Source organism: Leptodactylus fuscus, chromosome 1, assembly GCF_031893055.1.
Source record: "Leptodactylus fuscus isolate aLepFus1 chromosome 1, aLepFus1.hap2, whole genome shotgun sequence".
Classification (NCBI taxonomy): domain Eukaryota; kingdom Metazoa; phylum Chordata; class Amphibia; order Anura; family Leptodactylidae; genus Leptodactylus; species Leptodactylus fuscus.
This window is the reverse complement of record NC_134265.1, coordinates 6,610,860-6,634,513: the sequence shown is the minus strand read 5'-3', so window position 1 is coordinate 6,634,513 and position 23,654 is coordinate 6,610,860. Positions and strand designations below refer to the sequence as shown.

Here is a 23,654-nt window from a genome sequence, read left to right as displayed (position 1 = left end):
GGTGTGAATTCGTTCATGTAAAACAAGATATGATTTAGAAATAAAACATTTCCCACATTCTGGACATGAAAATGGCTTCTCTCCTGTGTGAGTTCTTTGATGGTCAACAAGATTTGTTTTCTTAGTAAAACATTTCCCACAGTCTGGACATGAAAATGGCTTCTCTCCTGTGTGAGTTCTTCGATGCTTAACAAGGACTGGTTTCTGAACAAAACATTTCCCACAGTCTGGACATGAATATGGCTTCTCTCTTGTGTGAGTTCTCTGATGTATAACACCTCTTCTGCAGCTTCCATTTTGCTTAACATACTGTGATGAATTAGAAGAAAGATCTTTCTCCTGAAGGGCTGAGGGTATATCTGGGATAATGACATGTTCTTCATATGGATCTTGTGTGATACCATGATCCTCTGCTGTATAATCTGTAGATATCAGATGTCCCTCTGAGCTCCTGGTACAGTCATCTGACAAGAAGATAATGGATGGTACTATTATTGAATAACATAACCTTATAAGTATATTCCCCACTGAGCTGCCGCTGCCTGAGACGCTTCAGACCGTGTGAAGAAGTGAAGTCAGTGGCACAGGCAGCAAACGACGGCAGTGCGGCCTACTTCATTAGTATTCACTGTGCTGAGACGGAGGTCAGTGATAGTGAATAGGAATGAAGCGAGGCAGGAGACACCACCACTGCTCTAGGTCACTGTAGAGGTGAACACAATCCATGGCTGCTTAAATATGGCCACTTATGTGGAATAATACTGTAGGATGCCATAAATCTTACTGTATTACACCCCATACACACAATAGAATCCAAACCACATCTGCTGGATTTCCCAGCCTGAACTCACCGCGGATCTGCTGTTCCATACAGTATGTAGTAGGGTCTGTGGAGTCACAAGGAAGCAGGAAGCCTATACTCCCAGTCCTGGTTTTGCTGGCTGACCCAAGTGGTCAGCTATTAAAGAACTGAGGCTGCCCAAGGGAGGGGGTGTGGTCGTCTCTTGTGTGAGAACACTGTGTACACACTGCCATGTGTGTCTGGGGAGAAAGGCAAAAATTCACCTTGTGCATTGGTGAGAAACACCTTGGAGACTTCTCTTCTTTGTATCCTGAAGTAAGGACAGTTTATGTTATTTTGAGTTATCGTTATGCTGAAGAAAGCTATTTTGATTTATTTATTGCTGGACTGTGTGAACTGCTGCCAATAAAGAGACAAGTGTGAACTGAGATCTCTGCCTCCACCTCCCTGATTTACCTAGTAACCAGCCTACTCTGAAGGTCCCGCATTTACCCCCCCTATAGCGGTATCACATTTATATTCAGGTATTATTAGTATTTTACCTGAATCGGGGAACAACAAATAGTCTAAACAATGTCTGAATAGAATCAATGACCCTTCTGTGCTTTATATAGTGGTGACTCCTCACCTGGGCGGGTCCCTGTAGGAATGTCCTCCTCACACTCCTCATCACCACTCACATAGGGCTCTTCCTTTATTCTCATAGATATAGCATTAATGTCGCTCACATCTTTATCCTGATGGAAAATCTGGGAAACAAATAATGTAAAAGTCACCGGACAAATGGGGAAGTCACAGAGAATGTTCTAGATCATTAATCCGCATGACACTTACAGAAGGCTCTACTAAATACACGTCACACACAGACAGCTCCGCTACATACACATCACATACAGACAATTTCGCTACATACACTTCACACACAGACGGCTTCACTTCATACACAGCTCTGCTACATACACGTCACACAGACAGCTCTGCTACATATACGTCATATACAGACAGTTCCGCTCCATACATATTACCCAAACAGCTCCACTACATACACGTCACACACGGACGACTCCGCTACATACACGTCACACACATACAGCTCTGCTACTTACACATCACACACAGACAGCTCCACTACATACTTGTCACACACAGACAGCACCACTACATGAAAACCAAATTTGAAAGATGTCCAGCAAATTTGGTTTTCATGTATCAGTATGTCTCAGTCTGGGCACTTTTGTCTGTGCATTCTGTGGATTCCTGCTATTCAAATGCTGCATAAAGTTGGCTGTGGATCTCTTGTTGCTTTTTTTGGAGCTCCACCACATATTTATCACACACAGACAGCTCCACTACATACTTGTCACACACAGAAGGCTCCGCTACATACACATCACACACATCCAGCTCTGCTACATATACGTCACACACAGACAGCTCTGCTACATACATATCACACACAGACAGTCCCACTACATACACGTTAGACACAGATAGCTCCGCTACATACACATCACACAAGACGGCTCCGCTATATACAGGTCACACACATACAGTCCCGCTACATACACGTCACACACAGCTCCGCTATATACACGTTACACACAGACGGATCCTCTACATACACATCATACAGAGACAGCTCTGCTACATACATATTACCCACACAGACAGCTTCGCTACATACATGTCACACACACTGCTCCACTACATACACATCACCTAGACAGCTCCGCTACATACACATCACACAGAGGGCTCCGCTACATACACGTCACACACAGACAACTCTGCTACATACACGTCACACACAGACAACTCTGCTACATACACATCACACACAGACGGCTCTGCTACATTCTTATCCAGACACAGAACTTCTAATTTAGCAGAGATCATGTGACTCCTCCAACACACACACACACATATACACTCACCGGCCACTTTATTAGGTACACCTGTCCAACTGCTTGTTAACACTTAATTTCTAATCAGCCAATCACATGGCGGCAACTCAGTGCATTTAGGCATGTAGACATGGTCAAGACAATCTCCTGCAGCTCAAACCGAGCATCAGTATCGGGAAGAAAGGTGATTTGAGTGCCTTTGAACGTGGCATGGTTGTTCGTGCCAGAAGGGCTGGTCTGAGTATTTCAGAAACTGCTGATCTACTGGGATTTTCACGCACAACCATCTCTAGGGTTTGCAGAGAATGGTCCGAAAAAGAAAAAACATCCAGTGAGCGGCAGTTCTGTGGGCGGAAATGCGTTGTTGATGCCAGAGGTCAGAGGAGAATGGCCAGACTGGTTCGAGCTGATAGAAAGGCAACAGTGACTCAAATAGCCACCCGTTACAACCAAGGTAGCCAGAAGAGCATCTCTGAACGCACAGTACGTCCAACTTTGAGGCTACAGATGGGCTACAGCAGCAGAAGAAGACCACACCGGGTGCCACTCCTTTCAGCTAAGAACAGGAAACTGAGGCTACAATTTGCACAAGCTCATCGAAATTGGACAATTGAAGATTGGAAAAACGTTGCCTGGTCTGATGAGTCTCGATTTCTGCTGCGACATTCGGATGGTAGGGTCAGAATTTGGCGTCAACAACATGAAAGCATGGATCCATCCTGCCTTGTATCGGTAACGGTTCAGGCTGGTGGTGGTGGTGTCATGGTGTGGGGAATATTTTCTTGGCACTCTTTGGGCCCCTTGGTACCAATTGAGCATCGTTGCAACGCCAAAGCCTACCTGAGTATTGTTGCTGACCATGTCCATCCCTTTATGACCACAATGTACCCAACATCTGATGGCTACTTTCAGCAGGATAATGCAATGCCATGTCATAAAGCTGGAATCATCTCAGACTGGTTTCTTGAACATGACAATGAGTTCACTGTACTCCAATGGCCTCCACAGTCACCAGATCTCAATCCAATAGAGGAGCATCTTTGGGATGTGGTGGAACGGGAGATTCGCATCATGGATGTGCAGCCGACAAATCTGCGACTGCAACTGTGTGATGCCATCATGTCAATATGGACCAAAATCTCTGAGGAATGCTTCCAGCACCTTGTTGAATCTATGCCACGAAGAATTGAGGCAGTTCTGAAGGCAAAAGGGGGCCCAACCCGTTACTAGCATGGTGTACCTAATAAAGTGGCCGGTGAGTGTATATAGCTGTGACTGATCACATGTCTCTGACATCATCACAGGTCCTGTAACCACACTGATACCACACGGCTGTTTAGCAGAAGGTTTGTAGTTATTTCTTTTATTAACCCCTTTAGGACCAGATACTTTTAGGACTTAAAGGGATTCTCCACTTTCTACGACTGATGACCTGTCCTTAGAATAGACTATAACTATTATTATCTCAGTGAGGTGAGACACCCCGGACCCCGCAGATCAGCTCTACTGAGGCCGTGCAGAGGATCCCCGATGCTCACTGGCTGTACATACTGCAGCATTGTCTCACTGAAGCCTAGTAGTCAGCGCTGCAGTACCGGCACTCACCACTGCAGTATTTATAGTCAGGGAGCAGCGCTAGGGCCCACCCCCAGAGCTGCAAAATAATTCATTTGCATACCGACAGTAACCAAGATTTTAGGCGAACGGCAGCGCAGAGAAGACAACGAAGGGTAGGAGAAGAATAGCCTTTCTTAAGGCAATTCTGACGTGTTAGTTAGGAAAAAAAGGGTTTGAAAGATAGGATCCCTTTAAGGAAATTGGTCATCAAGGACTTGTAAAATTATATTTTGAAGTTGATAAAGAAGCGCACTGCATACACGTCACACATCCAGCTCTGCTACATACACGTCACACACAGACATCTGCGCTACATACACGTCACACACAGACATCTCCGCTACATACACATCACACACATCCAGCTCTGCTACATACACGTCACACACAGACATCTGCGCTACATACACATCACACACATCCAGCTCTGCTACATACATGTCACACACAGACAGCTCCGCTACATACACGTCACACCTAGACAACTTCATTACATACAGATCACACACAGACAGTTCCACTACATACTCGTCACACACAGATGGCTTTGATACATACACTTCCCACACAGATGGCACCGCTACATACACTTCACACACAGACGGCACCTTTACTTACAGGTCACACACAGACGACTCCACTACATACATGTCACACACAGACGGCTTCGCTACATACACTTCACACACAGACGGCACTGGTACTTACAGGTCACACACAGACGGCTCCGCTACATACACGTGATACACAGTCGGCACCGCTACTTACAGGTCATACACAGATGGCTCCTCTACATACACGTCGCACACAGACGGCTCCACTACATACTTGTCACACACAGACGGCTCTACTACATACACGTCACACACAGACAGCTCCGCTACATACACATCACATACAGACAGTTCCACTATATACACTTCCCACACAGACGGCTTCGCTACATACACTTCACACACAGACGGCACCGCTACTTACAGGTCACACAGAGATGGCTCCACTACATACACATCACACACAGACGGCTCTGCTACATACACATCACACACAAACAGCTCCGCTACATACACGTCACACACAGACGGCTCCGCTACATACACATCACATACAGATGATTTTGCTCCATACACATCACACACAGACGGCTTCACCTCATACACAGCTCTGCTACATACACGTCCACTACATACACCTTATATAGAGACAGTTCCGCTGCATACATATTACCCAAACAGCTCCACTACATACACGTCATACATCCAGCTCTCCTATATAAACGTCACACATAGACAACTTCACTGCATACACATCACACACAGACAGCTCTGCTATATACACACATCACACACAGACAGCTCCGCTACATACATGTCACACACAGACAGTTCCACTACATACACATCTCACAGACAGTTCCACTACATACACTTCCCACACACACGGCACCACTACATACATGTCGCACACAGATGGCTTCGCTACATACACATCACACACAGACAGTCTCGCTACATACACGTTACAAACAGATAGCTCCGCTACAAACACGTCACGCACAGCTCCGCTACATAAATGTCACACACAGACGGTTCCGCTACATACACGTCACACACATACAGTCCCGCTACATACACGTTACACACAGAAGGCTCTGCTACATACTAGTTACACACAGATAGCTCCGCTACAAACACGTCACGCACAGCTCCGCTATATACATGTCACACTCAGACGGATCCGCTACATACACGTCATACAGAGACAGCTGCGCTACATACATGTTACCCACACAGCTTAACTACATACCCATCACACACAGACGACTCCACTACATACACGTCACACACACACAGCTCCACTACATACACATCACCTGGACAGCTCTGCTACATACACGTTACACACATACGGCTTCGCTACACTCAAATCACACACAGACGGCTCCGCTACATACACGTCATACACACAAAGCTCTGCTACATCCGTATCCAGACACAGAACTTCTCATCTAGCAGAGATCATGTGACTCCTCCCACACACACACATATGTAGCTGTGACTGATCACATGACTCTGACATCATCACAGGTCCTGTAACCACACAGATACCACACGGCTCCTTAGCAGAAGGTTTGTAGTTATTTCTTTTATTAAGCCCTTTAGGGCCAGATACTTTTAGGACTTAAAGAGATTCTCCACTTTCTACTACTGATGACCTGTCCTTAGAATAGACTATAGCTATTATCTCAGTGAGGTGAGACACCCCGGACCCCGCAGATCAGCTCTACTGAGGTCGTGCATGGGATCCACGCTGCTCACTGGCTGTACATACTGCAGCATTGTCTCATTGAAGCCTAGTAGTCAGCGCTGCAGTTCCGGCACTCACCACTCCAGTATTTATAGTCAGTGAGCAGAGCGGATCTCTCTCTGTCCTGCTGATCGGTGGTTCCCGGTGTCATATCCTGCAGATGTAATATAAGTCAGTAGTAGAAAGCGGAGAGCCCCTTTATAGGTAGGAACCTCTCCAGACCAGCTCAGTATGTTATTGTATATTCTCGTTGTCTCTGGATTCCATGGCTGAGATTATAATGTTTGTGTATTTTGCTGTCTCAGGTGTTGGCAGTTGTTCTGGGCTGTTTCCATCCCTCCCATAGAGGTAAATAGTAGTCGGAGCCTTCAATCTACGGTATAAATCAGTTGTTGCCGGCAGCTGAGACTCCCATGTGACCCATGAGGGACCACCACAAGCCTCCCCTCTTTACAGACCCACAATTTACAGTGCAGCTGGGGGGGGGGAGGGAGGTGAACTGGGCAGGGCCCCGAACTCCAATGGGGCCCCCGAGATCCGCAGCACCAGATGTTTGGATCAGGGGAAAGCCCTAGTTACACATGTATCGGTGCTGTGCTCGCCAATACTGTGCACATGGAGATCTATGGTAGACACAGGGAGCTGCAGCCTCTGCTCTGCATAGATCACTACACAGAAGACTGAACAGGACCTTGTAGTGACATCATCGCAGGTCCTGCTCCACTAGCAGAGAGAGGCTGAAGCCTCAGCGCACAGCAGGGAGCGGGGGAGGAAAAGCTTTATTATTTTTCTGACAAATTAAAGGGGTGCAAATAATTACTAACAGGGATTAGTTTTAATACTTTCAGGGCAATTTATAAGGGGAGGGGGCTATTTATAAGGAGGGTTTATTGTAACACTAGGGAAGCTATTATATGAGGATGGGGGAGGGGTAGTTCCCCTATCTTTATTACAACAGATCATGCTTATAACCCCCCATTATGAATAATTCCTTTTATACCCCCCTTATATAATAGCTCCCCCAGCCTTATTAATGCTTATTACAAATTGCTCCCATGTATATACATAGAGAGTGAGAGACACTATGTGCTATTTATAATATATATATATATATATATATATATATATATATATAGTGGGGGAGGTAGGCTCAGCGGTAGCAGCAGCGGACCCAGACAGTCAGAGACAGACACCAAATTCAGGTTCAACAGGGTTTACCTGTGCGTTTATTTTGCAATAAAAAGGTTTAAAGGTGTTGGCAAACAAAATAAACAGGCCTTTACGTCAGGCAAAAGCACAAATACCTGCCCAGCTGGGCAACTAACTACACAACAGCACTCTGTCTATACGTGTGGCTTGCTTCAACCACACGGACAAAACAAATCAATAAGAAATACAAGCTGTGAAGCACCCACTGGTCTCACCAGTTTTCAGTTTGGCTGGAAAGGACCTGGCTCCACCACTCTTCCCCAGGACTGAAGTCTTGAGAGGCTTTATAGGCATGTGATTAGACCTAACTGTTCCCACCTGTGCACACAAGCTCCTTCCTGCAGTAGGATGAGAAGAGGTTAATACTGACAGATGCCTTGCTACAGCTATATGAAGCCCTCACTCACCACACATATGAGAGGACTCTAGGGGAGATATAGTGTCCTTCCAGGACTTTTCCTGTCATCTTCTTACAATATATATATATATATATATATATATATTATTAGGGGGAACTATTAATAATAAAGCCCCGCTGGGGAATTATAGTTAATAAGGAGGGATTATTATTAATGTGGCTGAGGAAATGATTATTTATAAGTGGGGGCGGTTATTTGTAAGTTATTTATAAGGGGGCGGTGGGGTAGTTTTTGGCACCGAGCGTGAAGCTGGGAGCCGTGTCACTCTCGGGTCAAATCCCACCTGCCACGACTGTTGCGGACGCAATGTATGCAAAGCAATGTATTTAGGAAAAGTCTTAAATCCACATAAACTAGCAGTATAGATAGGATCCTTGAGATGGGAGAACCCCTTTAATAGCCCTAATAGATCCTGAAATATGGGGTGCTACAGTGCACCCCCCTCCTGTCTTAGGTAGCATCTGCTGACTGCAGAGACAATGATAACTCACAATTGTCTGTGCATAAGCTGTATGTGACCCCGGAGGGGGGTATCATGGACCTCTGTCGGCTTTCCCGTTACGTGCCCCAGGGCAAGAGATATTGGTGCCGTTACCCATCTCTGACCACTGTTAGAAGGGCGTTCCTGACAGTCTAGCTGGGCTGTGGGGTCGCCCCCCTCGCCGTGACAGTACTCATCCGTAGCTCTGTAATAATAATAATAATAATAAATTTTATTTATATAGCGCCAACATATTCTGCAGCACTGTACAATTTGTAGGGTTCAAATACAGACAGATACATAACAAAGAACTCTGTACTAACAGAGTGGGCGCTAAGCTGTGAAGAACGCCTCACAGCATGGCTAGACTGTCAGGAACTCCCTTCTGACAGTGGGCAGAGATCATTGCCGTATAATGGAACCCATATCTCCAGCCCTGGGGCACATAATGGAAAAGCCGACAGTGCACTGAATGTTTTCTAGGCATTCTCTGTGACCTGTGCAGAGATCATTGTGTAAGGGGGTGGGGCCAAGATGTGACATCACATATACATAATTGATGTGATCATCAGTGTGCTGTAAGTGAGGTAACTGCTGCAAAGAACCCTATAGAAAACAGGAAGTCTCAGTGTATTAATAGTTGGATTAGTGTTCGGAGTCCGAACTGCAGGATTTTTATAGGATTTTTATTTTTTAATATAGATTACATGGTAAATGTGTAAAAATCTCACCAAAAATTATTTAAAAATATCTTTAACCTAAAACTTTATTTAAAAAAAAATTGTGTATTTTGTGGAGACACGTTCCCACTCTTACTATTCCTAGACTTACCTCCTTATTAATCCGCTGCCCAGTGACCGATAGAGGATTAGAATAATGAACCAAAATGGGGCTCTGAAGCCTGAGCAAGGCCGGACATTATAAAAATAAATGGTAACCAGAGAAACTTTGTCACACCTGTGGAGTCAGCCAGGTTGGGTGGCGGCCATCTTATATTCCAAAGCTCAACTGGATCAGAAGAATTGTGACATGTAAGGGGTTTACTCCTTTTTGTTTTCTAACTGTTTGCTTGTTGTAGGTCACTGATATTCACTTTAATGTTCATTTTTGTATGCTCTATGGATCCATTGCCATTTAATGTTTTTTGCCATCTGTTGTAAAGACTTATTCATGGATGGCTTGGATACCTTCTAACCCGAATCAGTAGGTGGTGGCAGTGTGTATCTGGGGGGCATGGACTGTGCTCAGTGTCATTCATTCTCTGTTGAATGAGTAAAGTGAAATAACCATTTGCAGTCACACCCACAATCCGTACATGACAGCGATACTATGTATTATATATTGTCTCATCTTCTCTCCATTCAGGTTCCTACAATATAGAATCCTCTCAGTATCTTCTATATAAGAGAATATTCCTGATTGATCCATCAAGGATGGAAAGAGACAGGAACAAGATGGCGGAAAGTCTATTAAATCTCACCCTAGAGATCATCTACCAGCTTACTGGAGAGGTGAGAGATTCTGATGATGTCATCATGACATCATACTTATCTATAGTAATAACAGATGATATGACTGGAGAGGTGATGGACTCTGGACATGTATGTAGTGAGATTTATTAATGTGTCTCCCCATAACCAGGATTACACAGTAGTGAAGAAGCCCTCTAGTGGGCGCTGTCAGACCCTTGTATTTGATGGATGGAGAGGAACCCTGAGCCCATTCCCGGGGCCTCCACCTCACCCCCTAATACAGGAGGAGATCAATGGACAGAAGATCCTAGAACTCACCAACAAGATGCTGGAGCTGCTGACTGGAGAGGTGGGAATGCTGGGACATTATACAGTAACTGGAGGGGTCGGGGTGATGACTGTATCATTGTGTTGTCAGGTTCCTATAAGGTGTCAGGATGTCGCTGTCTATTTCTCCATGGAGGAGTGGGAGTATTTAGAAGGACACAAGGATCTGTACAAGGAGGTGATGGTGGAGGACCAGCAGCCCCTCACATCAGCAGGTAATAGACATGACTATATACACATGGACTTCCATTATTTGTATGTACAGAATGAATTCAGTCCCTGTCTGTGTTTCCTACAGGTAGATCCAGTAAGAGGACAACACCGAAGAGATGTCCCAGTCCTCTTCTTCCACAGGATGATGATCAGGTAGATGGAGATATTCCCTATGATGTGTAGACGGGCTGTGAAGTCCTTGTGGTCAGTCTTGTTGTATCCAGCAGTATTATATGGTTATATACATGGGCGGTGTCATTGAGCCGCCATCTAATATGTTTATTAGATATCCGGCCCTCTGACTGATTCAGTCCGGCCCGCACAGCTTGTCTAGGGGGGGGTGTCTAGGGGGCGTGTCTTAGTGCCGGCAGGACAGTGCAGGAAGATGGAGACATGTGAGTGTGTGTCATAAGGTACTGGAAAATGTAAGATGCAAGGGGGAGTATGTGTGTGTCTGTATGTGTGTCTATATGTGTCTGTCTGTCTATATGTGTCTATCTGTCTATATGTGTCTGTCTATATGTGTCTGTCTGTCTATATGTGTCTGTCTGTCTATATGTGTCTATCTGTCTATATGTGTCTGTCTATATGTGTCTGTCTGTCTGTCTGTCTATATGTGTCTGTCTATATGTGTCTATATGTGTCTGTCTATATGTGTTTGTCTGTCTGTTTATATGTGTCTGTGTGTCTCAGTAACCTAGGGGCAGAGATGGAAGGGGAATGTTATACTAGGGCAGAGATGGCAGATGGAGGGGGGGACATGAAACTGGGGGAGTGATGGAGGGGGGACATGAAACTGGGGGAGTGATGGAGGGGGGACATGAAATGGCGAAAATGAAGGGAGATATGAAACTGCGGGAGACATGGAGGGGGGACATGAAACTGGGGGTAGATGAAGAGGGCACTTAAACTGGGGGGACATTAAAATGGGGACAACTGGAAGGGGCATTAAACCATGGAGGTAGGTGGAGGGGGACCTGTCTGCCTCTAGTTGCCCCCAGTTTAATGTCACCCTCCAGCTACCCCTATGGTTTTAATGTCTGCTTCCAGCTTCCTGATTTTAATGTCCCCCTCTAGTTGCCCCTTGTTTCATGTCCCGCTCCAGCTGTCAATTTATTGCCCCTGTTGGGGACATCAAATGGTCCTCATAAGAGTATGTTGCAGGGTTCCAAATTAAATAATTGATTAACAGGCCTAGATGGACTGCAGCCATCTTCTTTAGGCCTGGAGAACGGATTAAGACACAAGATGGTGGTGTATCAGAAGAGTTCTAATTTTATTGTAAGAAAAAGGTAGTTTAAATACATTACAGACAAAGAGCTGGCTTGGCTATTCTAATCAGTACAACATGATTGGTTATAGAGATATAAGACAAGCCTGGCACATGACTATTGGCTGAGGCCTGATATAATCTGCATCTCATTATAGCTTTCCAAACTGGGATGGACTTTCCCATGAAACAAAGAAGGATTCAAAATACTTATGTGTGAGCTAACATCCCAGACCATGTCTATATGTATATATCATGGCAAAAGAGATAAGATGACACGTTCCATAGACTCTGTGTCTATACACACTCTAAGTGACCTTCATATACCATAAAATATGACAGAGTGCCCAGATACCATAAGATTAATACTTTTGTTGGTTATGTGTCCATACATCATGTAAAAGAGATATACAAAGTCAGCTGCATCTTCTCAAAATGAGGCCCTTGAGAGATAAGGATTAGCAACCTATGCATTAACGTTCATTATCACATTCCTTAAAGTCTAACAAGGGGCCTCCTTGACTTAAGCAGAAAAATACATACTTATGCAATTTATATGTGAAAGAGTACAAGATGGCTGCCAAAATACAAGATTAGAGGATTTGACTCTCACACACCCCTCCAACTACCCCCACTGTTTAATGTCCCCCTCCAGCTGTCCCAGCTTCATGTCCCCTCTAGTTTCCACCATTTTAACCTTTTCGCTGCCAAGGGTCTCTGGAAATTTTGCACCTCCAGTAGCCAGAGCAATTTTCACAGTTTTGAGATGGACAAATCAAACCTAAATTGCAACATTAAAAAAGCATCCAACCCCCCATACCTATATATTTTCTTAAAGTAGACACCTGCAGCATTGTCAGAATGCCACTTGGTACTGTATACGAACAGGCACCTTCATGCAATTTTGATTTAAAGTGAATGTTTTATGGAAAAAAATGCAAATAAATGTATATTAGTTGTTAAAAGCGGAAACCAAACAAAAAATTAAATGCACCAAACCTCCTAAAAATAAGATTCAACATGTGCAGAGTTCATACATATCACTATGGCCTGAACCCGCATGCACGTGTCTTCAGAAAATCGCTAGAACTGAAAGGAACAAAATTCTGCTTTGAAGCTGGAAATGTTAAAAAAGTATCATCCTATAAATTGTAGGGATTACACACCATGAAAAGTAAGTGAACCCCTAAACCCTATATATTTTTTGAAAGTAGACAACCTGAAGATTACAAATGTCTTAATGGGTCATCGATAGCCACATCCACCTTCATGCAACTTTGCGATCAACACAAATAATTTTTTGAAAAAATAAGCTAAAACACATATTTGCACCTAAAACTCATGTTCAATCTCACATTCATATACAAAATACTTTTAAAATAATAGCTTATGGTGTATACAATGTGTATATATACTATATGTACCGCAAACATCAACTACAACAAGAGCTCAGACTCCCAAAAACACGAATACAGAAGACAAGCAGGATTTTGCTGTTGTTCACTAATATGTTAAAAAGCTATACTGCACCTACCAAACGGTGACTGTGATACCAAAATCTAACTTTTTTCAGAGTACACAGCATACCGTATATAAAAACACAATTTAATAGTTTATATATACAACCACCTTCATCCAACTTTGCCGCAAACAGATTGCTAGCAAAAATTGCGCAAAAATTCAAATTTGCCACTAAAGTGCGGCTCAAGAAATCCCTTTCTGCAAACATAATGTACTGTCCATAAAAATGCAATATGTGAGGAGTTCATACATACCACACATGTATATATATACCCCACACTATATATATATATATATATATATATATATATAGTACACACCACACATGTATATATTTACAGAGGCGGGTGTTAAAGAATCGCCAAAATCGCAGAAATGCGCCATCCCATTTTGTGCATGCAAATTAAATAGGACTTTACATAAAAATGTTATTTTCCATCCCCCTATAATAATTTTAGCAATCTATACGTTCATCTCTAGTGATAATCGTTATTACTATTATTTTAGTGTGTAACGGATATCACTAGAGACGTATTTTACTGTAGAAAGCTCAGGTATAGACAGGACAGGGATTGGGTGAAATGTAAACTTTATTTGCGACTTTATGTATATGTTGTGTAAGTGTTTGGTGCGACTTTTTTTTTTGGCTTGCGACCAGGACAATGGTAAACGTCTGGGTCACAGCGCCAATAAACTTCCTGGTTATGTTCAAGGGGTATAACATAAGAATACCCCACTAGAAAAGCTCAGGGGGGAATTACATTATACCTGTATGTGACAATCAGAGACAAATGTATAGTATGTTCTCTGATTGGCAGGAGAAGCGTTAATAGAGACAATAGAGTCCCTGCCACCCCCCTCCTGCTGTCACATACAAGTTATGCAGAGACAGATCGTTTCTGTGTCTCTCTCTCTCTACTGCACAGCTCCGTGTCCCTCTTACTTTCTTGTTAGATCGCAAATTGCTTGCTTAGACAGGAGGGGGGGGACACTTTGGAGCTCTATATCTTTGGACTGCATCAACATATCTTGATGCTTTCAATTGCATTTTAAAGAGGAGAATCTCATCTTTAAAATGATATCAAGAACTCGATGATTGGATGTACAGTTTTGGAGCAATTCACTGTTGAAACGCTGTCGGGAATTGAGATCTGCAGTTGGATCTCAATGCCAAATAGTGTTTTCAACAGTGAATCACTACAAAACTGTAAGTAAAATCATCAAGTCCCTGGTATCATTTTAAAGATGAGAGTCTCTTCTTTAAAATGCATTTTAAAGCATCAAGATATGTTGATGCAGTCCAGAGATATCGGCATTAGTAGGGAGGACGTAATAACTACGTCCTCCGCTACTGAAGTGCCACCTTGGGAGCACGTACAGTGTACGTTCCTGGCAGCGAAAGGGTTAAACTGGGGCACCAGGAGAGGGACTTAATAATGTGGGGCAGTTGGAAGGTGACTGTAGTAGGATTATACTTTGTGGGGGCACATGGAAAGATGATTGGGAATGGGTCAATGAGTCAACGTAGAAGTGGGTGGAGCTAAATTTGCCATGGCGCGGCCCTCTAACATAGTTTCAATTTCTTATGCGGCCCCATGGGAAAATTAATTGCCCACCCCTGATCTAGAACATTCTCTGTGACTTCCCCATTTGTCCGGTGACTTTTACATTATTTGTTTCGCAGATTTTCCATCAGGATAAAGATGTGAGCGACATGAATGCTATATCTATGAGAATACAGGAAGAGCCCTATGTGAGTGGTGATGAGGAGTGTGAGGAGGACATTCCTACAGGGACCCGCCCAGGTGAGGAGTCACCACTATATAAAGCACAGAAGGGTCACTGATTCTATTCAGACATTGTTTAGACTATTTGTTGTTCCCCGATTCAGGTAAAATACTAATAATACCTGAATATAAATGTGATACCGCTATAGGGGGTAATAAATGCAGTATAGAATAGAACGTACAGCAGGAATATGGACTTGACATCGATGTGAACGAGGTAAATTTCTTCCTCACCGGCTGTCAGTCCTCGTGAAGGGAAAGAATTTACCAGAATTACACTCACCGGCCACTTTATTAGGTCCACCATGCTAGTAACGGGTTGGACCCCCTTTTGCCTTCAGAACTGCCTCAATTCTTCGTGGCATAGATACAACAAGGTGCTGGAAGCATTCCTCAGAGATTTTGGTCCATATTGACATGATGGCATCACACAGTTGCCGCAGATTTGTCGGCTGCACATCCATGATGCGAATCTCCCGTTCCACCACATCCCAAAGATGCTCTATTGGATTGAGCACTCAATGAGCACTGTATACACAGCTATGGACGCTGCCAGTGGCGTAACTAGGAATGGCGGGGCCCCGTGGCGAACTTTTGACATGCCCCCCCAACAGACACGACGCCAAAGACCTCGACCGACCCCCTCCTCCGTACTCTATTATGTCCCTTAGTATGCCCTGCACACTGTATTATGTCCATTAGTGGCCCCTGCATACAGTATTATGTCCCTTAGTGGCCCCTGCACACAGTATTATACCCAATAGTGGCCCCTGCACACAGTATTATGTCCAGGATCGGCAAGTAAATAGGGCCCGTAACGGCCAATTTAAAAAAAAAAAAAATGCAGCGGTAGCGGCTGTCACTGGGCCCCCTAATGGCCTAGGCCCTGTGGCAGCTGCCTCCGCTGCCTCTATGGTAGTTACGCCCCTGGACGCTGCCATAATTCATCTGCCCTCTGACCCGGCGGACACGTGATCCGCTGGGAGCAGAGTCTTGCAAAAGCTGCTTGGTCCTACAGGACCCCAGATCAGCTCAGTAAGCTGTGTATACAGCATGCAGGAGGCTGTATTTCTCCTGCAACTGGGGTAAAATGTAGCAGCCCCAGTTATAGGAGAAATCAGCCTCAAGTACAAAAAAAAAAGTGATCAGATGTCCCCAAAGGTCTCTTATCACCTTATGGGGACACAATCTGGAAAAAATATAAAATATAAATATAATAAAAAAGTTTAAAAATAATGTAAATAAAATAATAATAAAAAATAAATAAATAATACGCTAATAAAATGCCGTTATTAAAGGTTATAGCCCTACCCCCGACGACACCATACAAAATAAAAATTACCGTAACGGAGAGGAAAAACTATATTATAAAGTTTTTCAGTGACACTTTGTGTTATTAAATAAAAAAAAAATAAAATAAAGTGAAAACCAGACACAATTTCCCTCCTATTTTGTTTATATTTTTCAGGATATAAAAAAAATTATAACACATTTGAAAATAAAAATAACATAAAAATAAAGCCGTATGTGTCCCCGAAAAAAAGACACAAAAATTAGCTGACTGAGATATACGAGAAAAATTTTACAGACCTCAAAACCGCACATACAAAATAAACCTAAACTGTGTCTGGTCCTGGACCACAAATTGGCCTGGTACTGAAGTGGTTAAAGATATCTTTAACCTAAAACTTTATTTTAAAAAAATTGTGTATTTTGTGGAGACACGTTCCCACGCTTACTATTCCTAGACTTACCTCCTTATTAATCCTCTGCCCAGTGACCGATAGAGGATTAGAATAATGAACCAAAATAGGGCTCTGAAGCCTGAGCAAGGCCGGACATTATAAAAATAAATGGTAACCAGAGAAACTTTGTCACACCTGTGGAGTCAGCCAGGTTGGGTGGCGGCCATCTTATATTCCAAAGCTCAACTGGATCAGAAGAATTGTGACATGTAAGGGGTTTACTCCTTTTTGTTTTCTAACTGTTTGCTTGTTGTAGGTCACTGATATTCACTTTAATGTTCGTTTCTGTATGCTCTATGGATCCATTGCCATTTAATGTTTTTTGCCATCTGTTGTAAAGACTTATTCATGGATGGCTTGGATACCTTCTAACCCGAATCAGTAGGTGGTGGCAGTGTGTATCTGGGGGGCATGGACTGTGCTCAGTGTCATTCATTCTCTGTTGAATGAGTAAAGTGAAATAACCATTTACAGTCACACCCACAATCCGTACATGACAGCGATACTATGTATTATATATTGTCTCATCTTCTCTCCATTCAGGTTCCTACAATATAGAATCCTCTCAGTATCTTCTATATAAGAGAATATTCCTGATTGACCCATCAAGGATGGAAAGAGACAGGAACAAGATGGCGGAAAGTCTATTAAATCTCACCCTAGAGATCATCTACCAGCTTACTGGAGAGGTGAGAGATTCTGATGATGTCATCATGACATCATTCTCATCTATAGTAATAACAGACGATATGACTGGAGAGGTGATGGACTCTGGACATGTATGTAGTGAGATTTATTAATGTGTCTCCCCATAACCAGGATTACACGGTAGTGAAGAAGACCTCTAGTGGGCGCTGTCAGGCTCCTGTGTATGATGGTTATGGAGGAACACTGAGCCCATTCCCGGGGCCTCCACCTCACCCCCTGATACTGGAGGAGATCAATGGACAGAAGATCCTAGAACTCACCCACAAGATGCTGGAGCTGCTGACTGGAGAGGTGACACTGCTGGGAATGCTGGGACATTATACAGTAACTGGAGGGGTCGGGGTGATGACTGTATCATTGTGTTGTCAGGTTCCTATAAGGTGTCAGGATGTCGCTGTCTATTTCTCCATGGAGGAGTGGGAGTATTTAGAAGGACACAAGGATCTGTACAAGGAGGTGATGATGGAGGACCAGCAGCCCCTCACATCAGCAGGTAATAGACATGACTATATACACATGGGCTTCCATTATTTGTATGTACAGAATGAATTCAGTCCCTGTCTGTGTTTCCTACAGGTAGATCCAGTAAGAGGACAACACCGGAGAGATGTCCCAGTCCTCTTCTTCCACAGGATGATGATCAGGTAGATGGAGATATTCCCTATGATGTGTAGACGGGCTGTGAAGTCCTTGTGGTCAGTCTTGTTGTATCCAGCAGTATTATATGGTTATATACATGGGCGGTGTCATTGAGCCGCCATCTAATATGTTTATCCGGCTTCTCACAGACCTGCAGCTACTGTCAGGACATCTTTCATCTCCATGCGGATTAATGATCTAGAACATTCTCTGTGACTTCCCCATTTGTCCGGTGACTTTTACATTATTTGTTTCGCAGATTTTCCATCCGGATAAAGATGTGAGTGACATGAATGCTATATCTATGAGAATAAAGGAAGAGCCCTATGTGAGTGGTGATGAGGAGTGTGAGGAGGACATTCCTACAGGGACCCGCCCAGGTGAGGAGTCACCACTATATAAAGCACAGAAGGGTCACTGATTCTATTCAGACATTGTTTAGACTATTTGTTGTTCCCCGATTCAGTTAAAATACTAATAATACCTGAATATAAATGTGATACCGCTATAGGGGGTAATAAATGTAGTATAGAATAGAACGGACAGCAGGAATATGGACTGGACATCGATGTGAACGAGGCAATTTTTTTCCTCACCGGCTGTCAGTCCTCGTGAAGGGAAAGAATTTACCAGAATTATATAGCAGATTATTTCAGGTAGCGGAAAAATAATCCTCCTGCTCGATCTTCAGGCAGATTCCACCTCAGAGCTCTATGGAAATAAATGGGAGGTGGAAAATCCGGCCTGGCCAGTAAGGAATCTGATGGAGATTCGGGGGCTGATTTGGTAAAGCGGCAAAATTCTTCTTCTGATTTTCCGAAGCAGCTTCTACAAATGTCACTGTGTAAAGCTCACCTTAGACCACAATCACACTATGGAATCTGGACTAGAAAATCTGGTCTGTACATCAGTCACATTTCCCAGCCTGAACTCTGTCCACACACCAGGACTCCCCGTATCTTAGTGATCTATGACGCTAGGAGTCCCTGCTTCCTTGTGACTCCACAGACCCTACTACATACTGTATGGGACAGCAGATCCGCGGTGAGTTCAGGCTGGGAAATCCAGCAGATGTGGTTTGGATTCTACTGTGTGTATGGGGTGTAATACAGTAAGATTTATGGCATCCTACAGTATTATTCCACATAAGTGGCCATATTTAAGCAGCCATGGATTGTGTTCACCTCTACAGTGACCTAGATCAGTGGTGGCGTCTCCTGCCCCGCTTCATTACTATTCACTATCACTGACCTCCGTCTCAGCACAGTGAATACTAATGAAGTAGGCCGCGCTGCCGTCGTTTGCTGCCTGTGCCACTGACTTCACTTCTTCACACGGTCTGAAGCGTCTCAGGCAGCGGCAGCTCAGTGGGGAATATACTTATAAGGTTATGTTATTCAATAATAGTAACATCAGTTTTCTTCTTGTCAGATGACTGTACCAGGAGCTCAGAGGGACATCTGATATCTACAGATTATACAGCAGAGGATCATGGTATCACACAAGATTCATATGAAGAACATGTCATTACCCCAGATGTTACCTCAGCCCTTCAGGAGAAAGATCTTTCTCCTAATTCATCACAGTCTGTTAAGCAAAATGAAAACATCAGGAGGGGCGTTATAGATAAGAGAACTCACACAGGAGTGAAGCCAAGTTCATGCTCAGAATGTGGAAAATGTTTTATCTCTAAATCTCATCTTGTTACACATCAAAGAACTCACACAGGGGAGAAACCATATTCTTGTCCCGAATGTAGGAAATGTTTTGCTCAGAAATCATATCTTGTTAAACATCAGAGACATCACACAGGGGCGAAGCCATTTTCTTGCTCAGAATGTGGGAAATGGTTTGCTCAGAAAACTCTTCTTGTTAAACATCAAAGAACTCACACAGGGGAGAAGCCATATTTTTGCCCAGAATGTGGGCAATGTTTTCATAAGAAATCTAATCTTGTTAGGCATCAGAGACTTCACACAAGACAGAAGTTTTGTTCATGTCCTCAGTGTGGGAAATGTTTTAATCGCAAATCACATCTTGTTGAACATCAAAGAACTCACACAGGGATGAAGCCATTTTCATGCCCAGAATGTGGGAAATGTTTTACTTACAAATCAAGTCTTGTTGAACATCAAAAAACTCACACAGGAGAATTTTCATGCCCAGAATGTGCAAAATGTTTTACTCAAAAGAGACAGCTTGTTCAACATCAGAGAATTCACACAGGGGAGAAGCCATTTTCATGTCCAGAATGTGGGAAATGTTTTACTCACAAATCAAGTCTCAATACACATCAAAAAACTCACACAGGAGAATTTTCATGCCCAGAATGTGCAAAATGTTTTACTCAAAAGAGACAGCTTGTTGAACATCAGAGAATTCACACAGGGGAGAAGCCATTTTCATGTCCAGAATGTGGGAAATGTTTTAATCGCAAATCACATCTTGTTGAACATCAAAGAACTCACACAGGGGAGAAGCCATTTTCATGCTCAGAATGTGGGAAATGTTTTACTTTGAAATCATATCTTGTTACTCATCAGAGAATTCACACAGGGGAGAAGCCATATTCATGCTCAGAATGTGGGAAATTTTTTACTTTGAAATCATATCTTGTTACTCATCAGAGAATTCACACAGGGGAGAAGCCATTTTCATGTTCAGAATGTGGGGAATGTTTTACTTTGAAATCACATCTTGTTACACATCAGATAATTCACACAGGAGAGAAGCCATATTCATGCTCAGAATGTGGGAAATGTTTTACTTTGAAATCATATCTTGCTACACATCAGAGAATTCACACAGGGGAGAAGCCATTTTCATGCCCAGAATGTGGGAAATGTTTTACTTATAAATCAAGTCTTTTTGACCATCAAAAGACTCACAGAGGGGAGAAGCCATATTCATGCCCAGAATGTGGGAAATGTTTTTCTAAGAAATCAAATCTTGTTACTCATCAGAAACTTCACACAAGAGAGAAGTCGTATTCATGTCCAGAATGTGGGAAATGTTTTAATCGCAAATCACATCTTGTTGAACATCAAAGAACTCACACAGGGGAGAAGCCATTTTCATGCTCAGAATGTGGGAAATGTTTTACTTTGAAATCACATCTTGTTATACATAAGAGAACTCACACAGGGGAGAAGCCATATTCATGCTCAGAATGTGGGAAATTTTTTACTTTGAAATCATATCTTGTTACTCATCAGAGAATTCACACAGGGGAGAAGCCATTTTCATGTTCAGAATGTGGGAAATGTTTTACTTTGAAATCATATCTTGTTACACATCAGAGAATTCACACAGGGGAGAAGCCATTTTCATGCCCAGAATGTGGGAAATGTTTTACTTACAAATCAAGTCTTGTTGACCATCAAAAGACTCACAGAGGGGAGAAGCCATATTCATGCCCAGAATGTGGGAAATGTTTTTCTAAGAAATCAAATCTTGTTACTCATCAGAAACTTCACACAAGAGAGAAGTTGTATTCATGTCCAGAATGTGGGAAATGTTTTAATCGCAAATCACATCTTGTTGAACATCAAAGAACTCACACAAGAGAGAAGCCATTTTGATGCTCAGAATGTGGGAAATGTTTTGCTGAGAAATGTGATCTTGTTAAACATCTGAGAAGCGAATTGTAAGTGGATTTTCAACCTGATGTTACTGACCCATCTTTATATTAACAAGGAACTTACATTCTCTGTATTTTAGGTTAAAATATTTACTTTAGTTTAATTCTATTTAAAGTTCTAATTAAGGCTGATCTCTAATTTGTTTGCTATTACATAACGGATTGAGGTTATCTTTATCTGAGATACCTATAATGGCACCTCAGTTACATTTGGATGTCGCTTCTTGGGACTGATTTTTCTGTAGTGTTTTGTTTTTTTTTAGCATCATTAGGAGATCATGTATACTGCTCTAACAGAATATATCTATGTCTTATATCATACACCCACAGGCCCCTCTCTCAAGTCTCATAAAATGCCCTCCCCGCTCTATGCCATCTTTTTTGAGCTCATATAATGCTCCCCCATGTCCCCTCTTGCTCACACCTTTTCGCCTCTCCTTCTCAGTAACTTCCTCTTTCTCTCACCGCACTTTCCTGTACAATGCAGAACATCTCCACCCACACAAGAGTCATGATGTCATCAGAGGTAGCCATCACACTCTATTATGTCCTCCTTGTGGCCCCTTCACAGTATAATACATCCCCTGTTCCAATGAAGTTTGGACATTGTGTAAAACATAGATAAAAACAGATTACATTGATTTACAAATCCTTTTCAACTTATATTCAATAGAATACACTACAAAGACAAGATTATTATTATTATTGTTTATATAGCACCATTAATCCCATAGTGCTGTACATTATTATATTAATTCCATGGTGCTGTACATTATTATATTAATTCCATGGTGCTCTGTACATTATTATATTAATTTCATGGTGCTTTACATTTGGGGGTTACATACAATACACAAAATATACAGGTAGATATAATACTAACAATGACTGACTGGCACAGTGGGGTAGAGGGCGCTGCCCGCGAGGGCTTACAATTAGAGATGAGCGAACAGTATTCTATGGAACTCATGTTCGATCGGATATCAGGCTGTTCGGCATGTTCGAATCGAATCGAACACCGCGTGGTAAAGTGCGCCATTACTCGATTCCCCTCCCACCTTCCCTGGCGCCTTTTTTGCTCCAATAACAGCGCAGGGTAGGTGAGACAGGAACTACGACACCGGTGACGTTGAGAAAAGTAGGCAAAACCCATTGGCTGCCGAAAACATGTGACCTCTAATTTAAAAGAACAGCGCCGCCCAGGTTCGCGTCATTCTGAGCTTGCAATTCACCGGGGACGGAGGTTTCCGTCCAGCTAGCTAGGGCTTAGATTCTGGGTAGGCAGGGACAGGCTAGGATAGGAAGGAGAAGACAACCAACAGCTCTTATAAGAGCTAAATTCCAGGGAGAAGCTTGTCAGTGTAACGTGGCACTGACGGGCTCAATCGCCGCAACCCAGCTTTCCCAGGATCCTGAATGGAATACACTGTCAGTGTATTCCCGTATACCCGATATATACCCCCGATACCTGTTCCAACGGTGTGCCCCCCCCACCTTCACCCCAGAAATACCCTGCAAGTCCCCTAGCAATAGAATTGGGGCTATATACACCCACTATTTTTGCTACTGCCATATAGTGCCATTGTCTGACTG

General features: G+C 43.1%; 3 protein-coding genes across 4 annotated transcripts in view; all 3 read left to right on the top strand.

Moving 5' to 3' along the window:
- The window catches only part of LOC142189644 (uncharacterized), a 263,072-nt gene that overhangs the window by 51,839 nt on the left and 187,579 nt on the right, over positions 1-23,654 (top strand). Inside the window, exon 2 of one of the 2 annotated variants that reach the window (XM_075262243.1) lies at positions 19,853-22,108. The exons of the other annotated variant lie outside the window; for it this stretch is intronic. Coding sequence (XP_075118344.1) covers positions 19,853-22,002 — 2,150 coding nt within the window. The 3' untranslated portion in view covers positions 22,003-22,108. Of the gene's footprint in view, positions 1-19,852; positions 22,109-23,654 lie in introns of those variants that run through there. 2 annotated transcript variants of the gene reach the window in all.
- LOC142197713 (oocyte zinc finger protein XlCOF7.2-like) lies at positions 10,455-10,934 on the top strand. Its single transcript, XM_075268217.1, has 3 exons — positions 10,455-10,560; positions 10,630-10,753; positions 10,837-10,934. The coding sequence occupies exons 1-3, from the start codon at positions 10,537-10,539 to the stop codon at positions 10,932-10,934; spliced, it is 246 nt and encodes an 81-aa protein (XP_075124318.1). The 5' UTR covers positions 10,455-10,536.
- Positions 17,621-18,456, top strand: LOC142197442 (gastrula zinc finger protein XlCGF66.1-like). Its single transcript, XM_075267723.1, has 4 exons — positions 17,621-17,763; positions 17,894-18,073; positions 18,152-18,275; positions 18,359-18,456. The coding sequence occupies exons 1-4, from the start codon at positions 17,686-17,688 to the stop codon at positions 18,454-18,456; spliced, it is 480 nt and encodes a 159-aa protein (XP_075123824.1). The 5' UTR covers positions 17,621-17,685.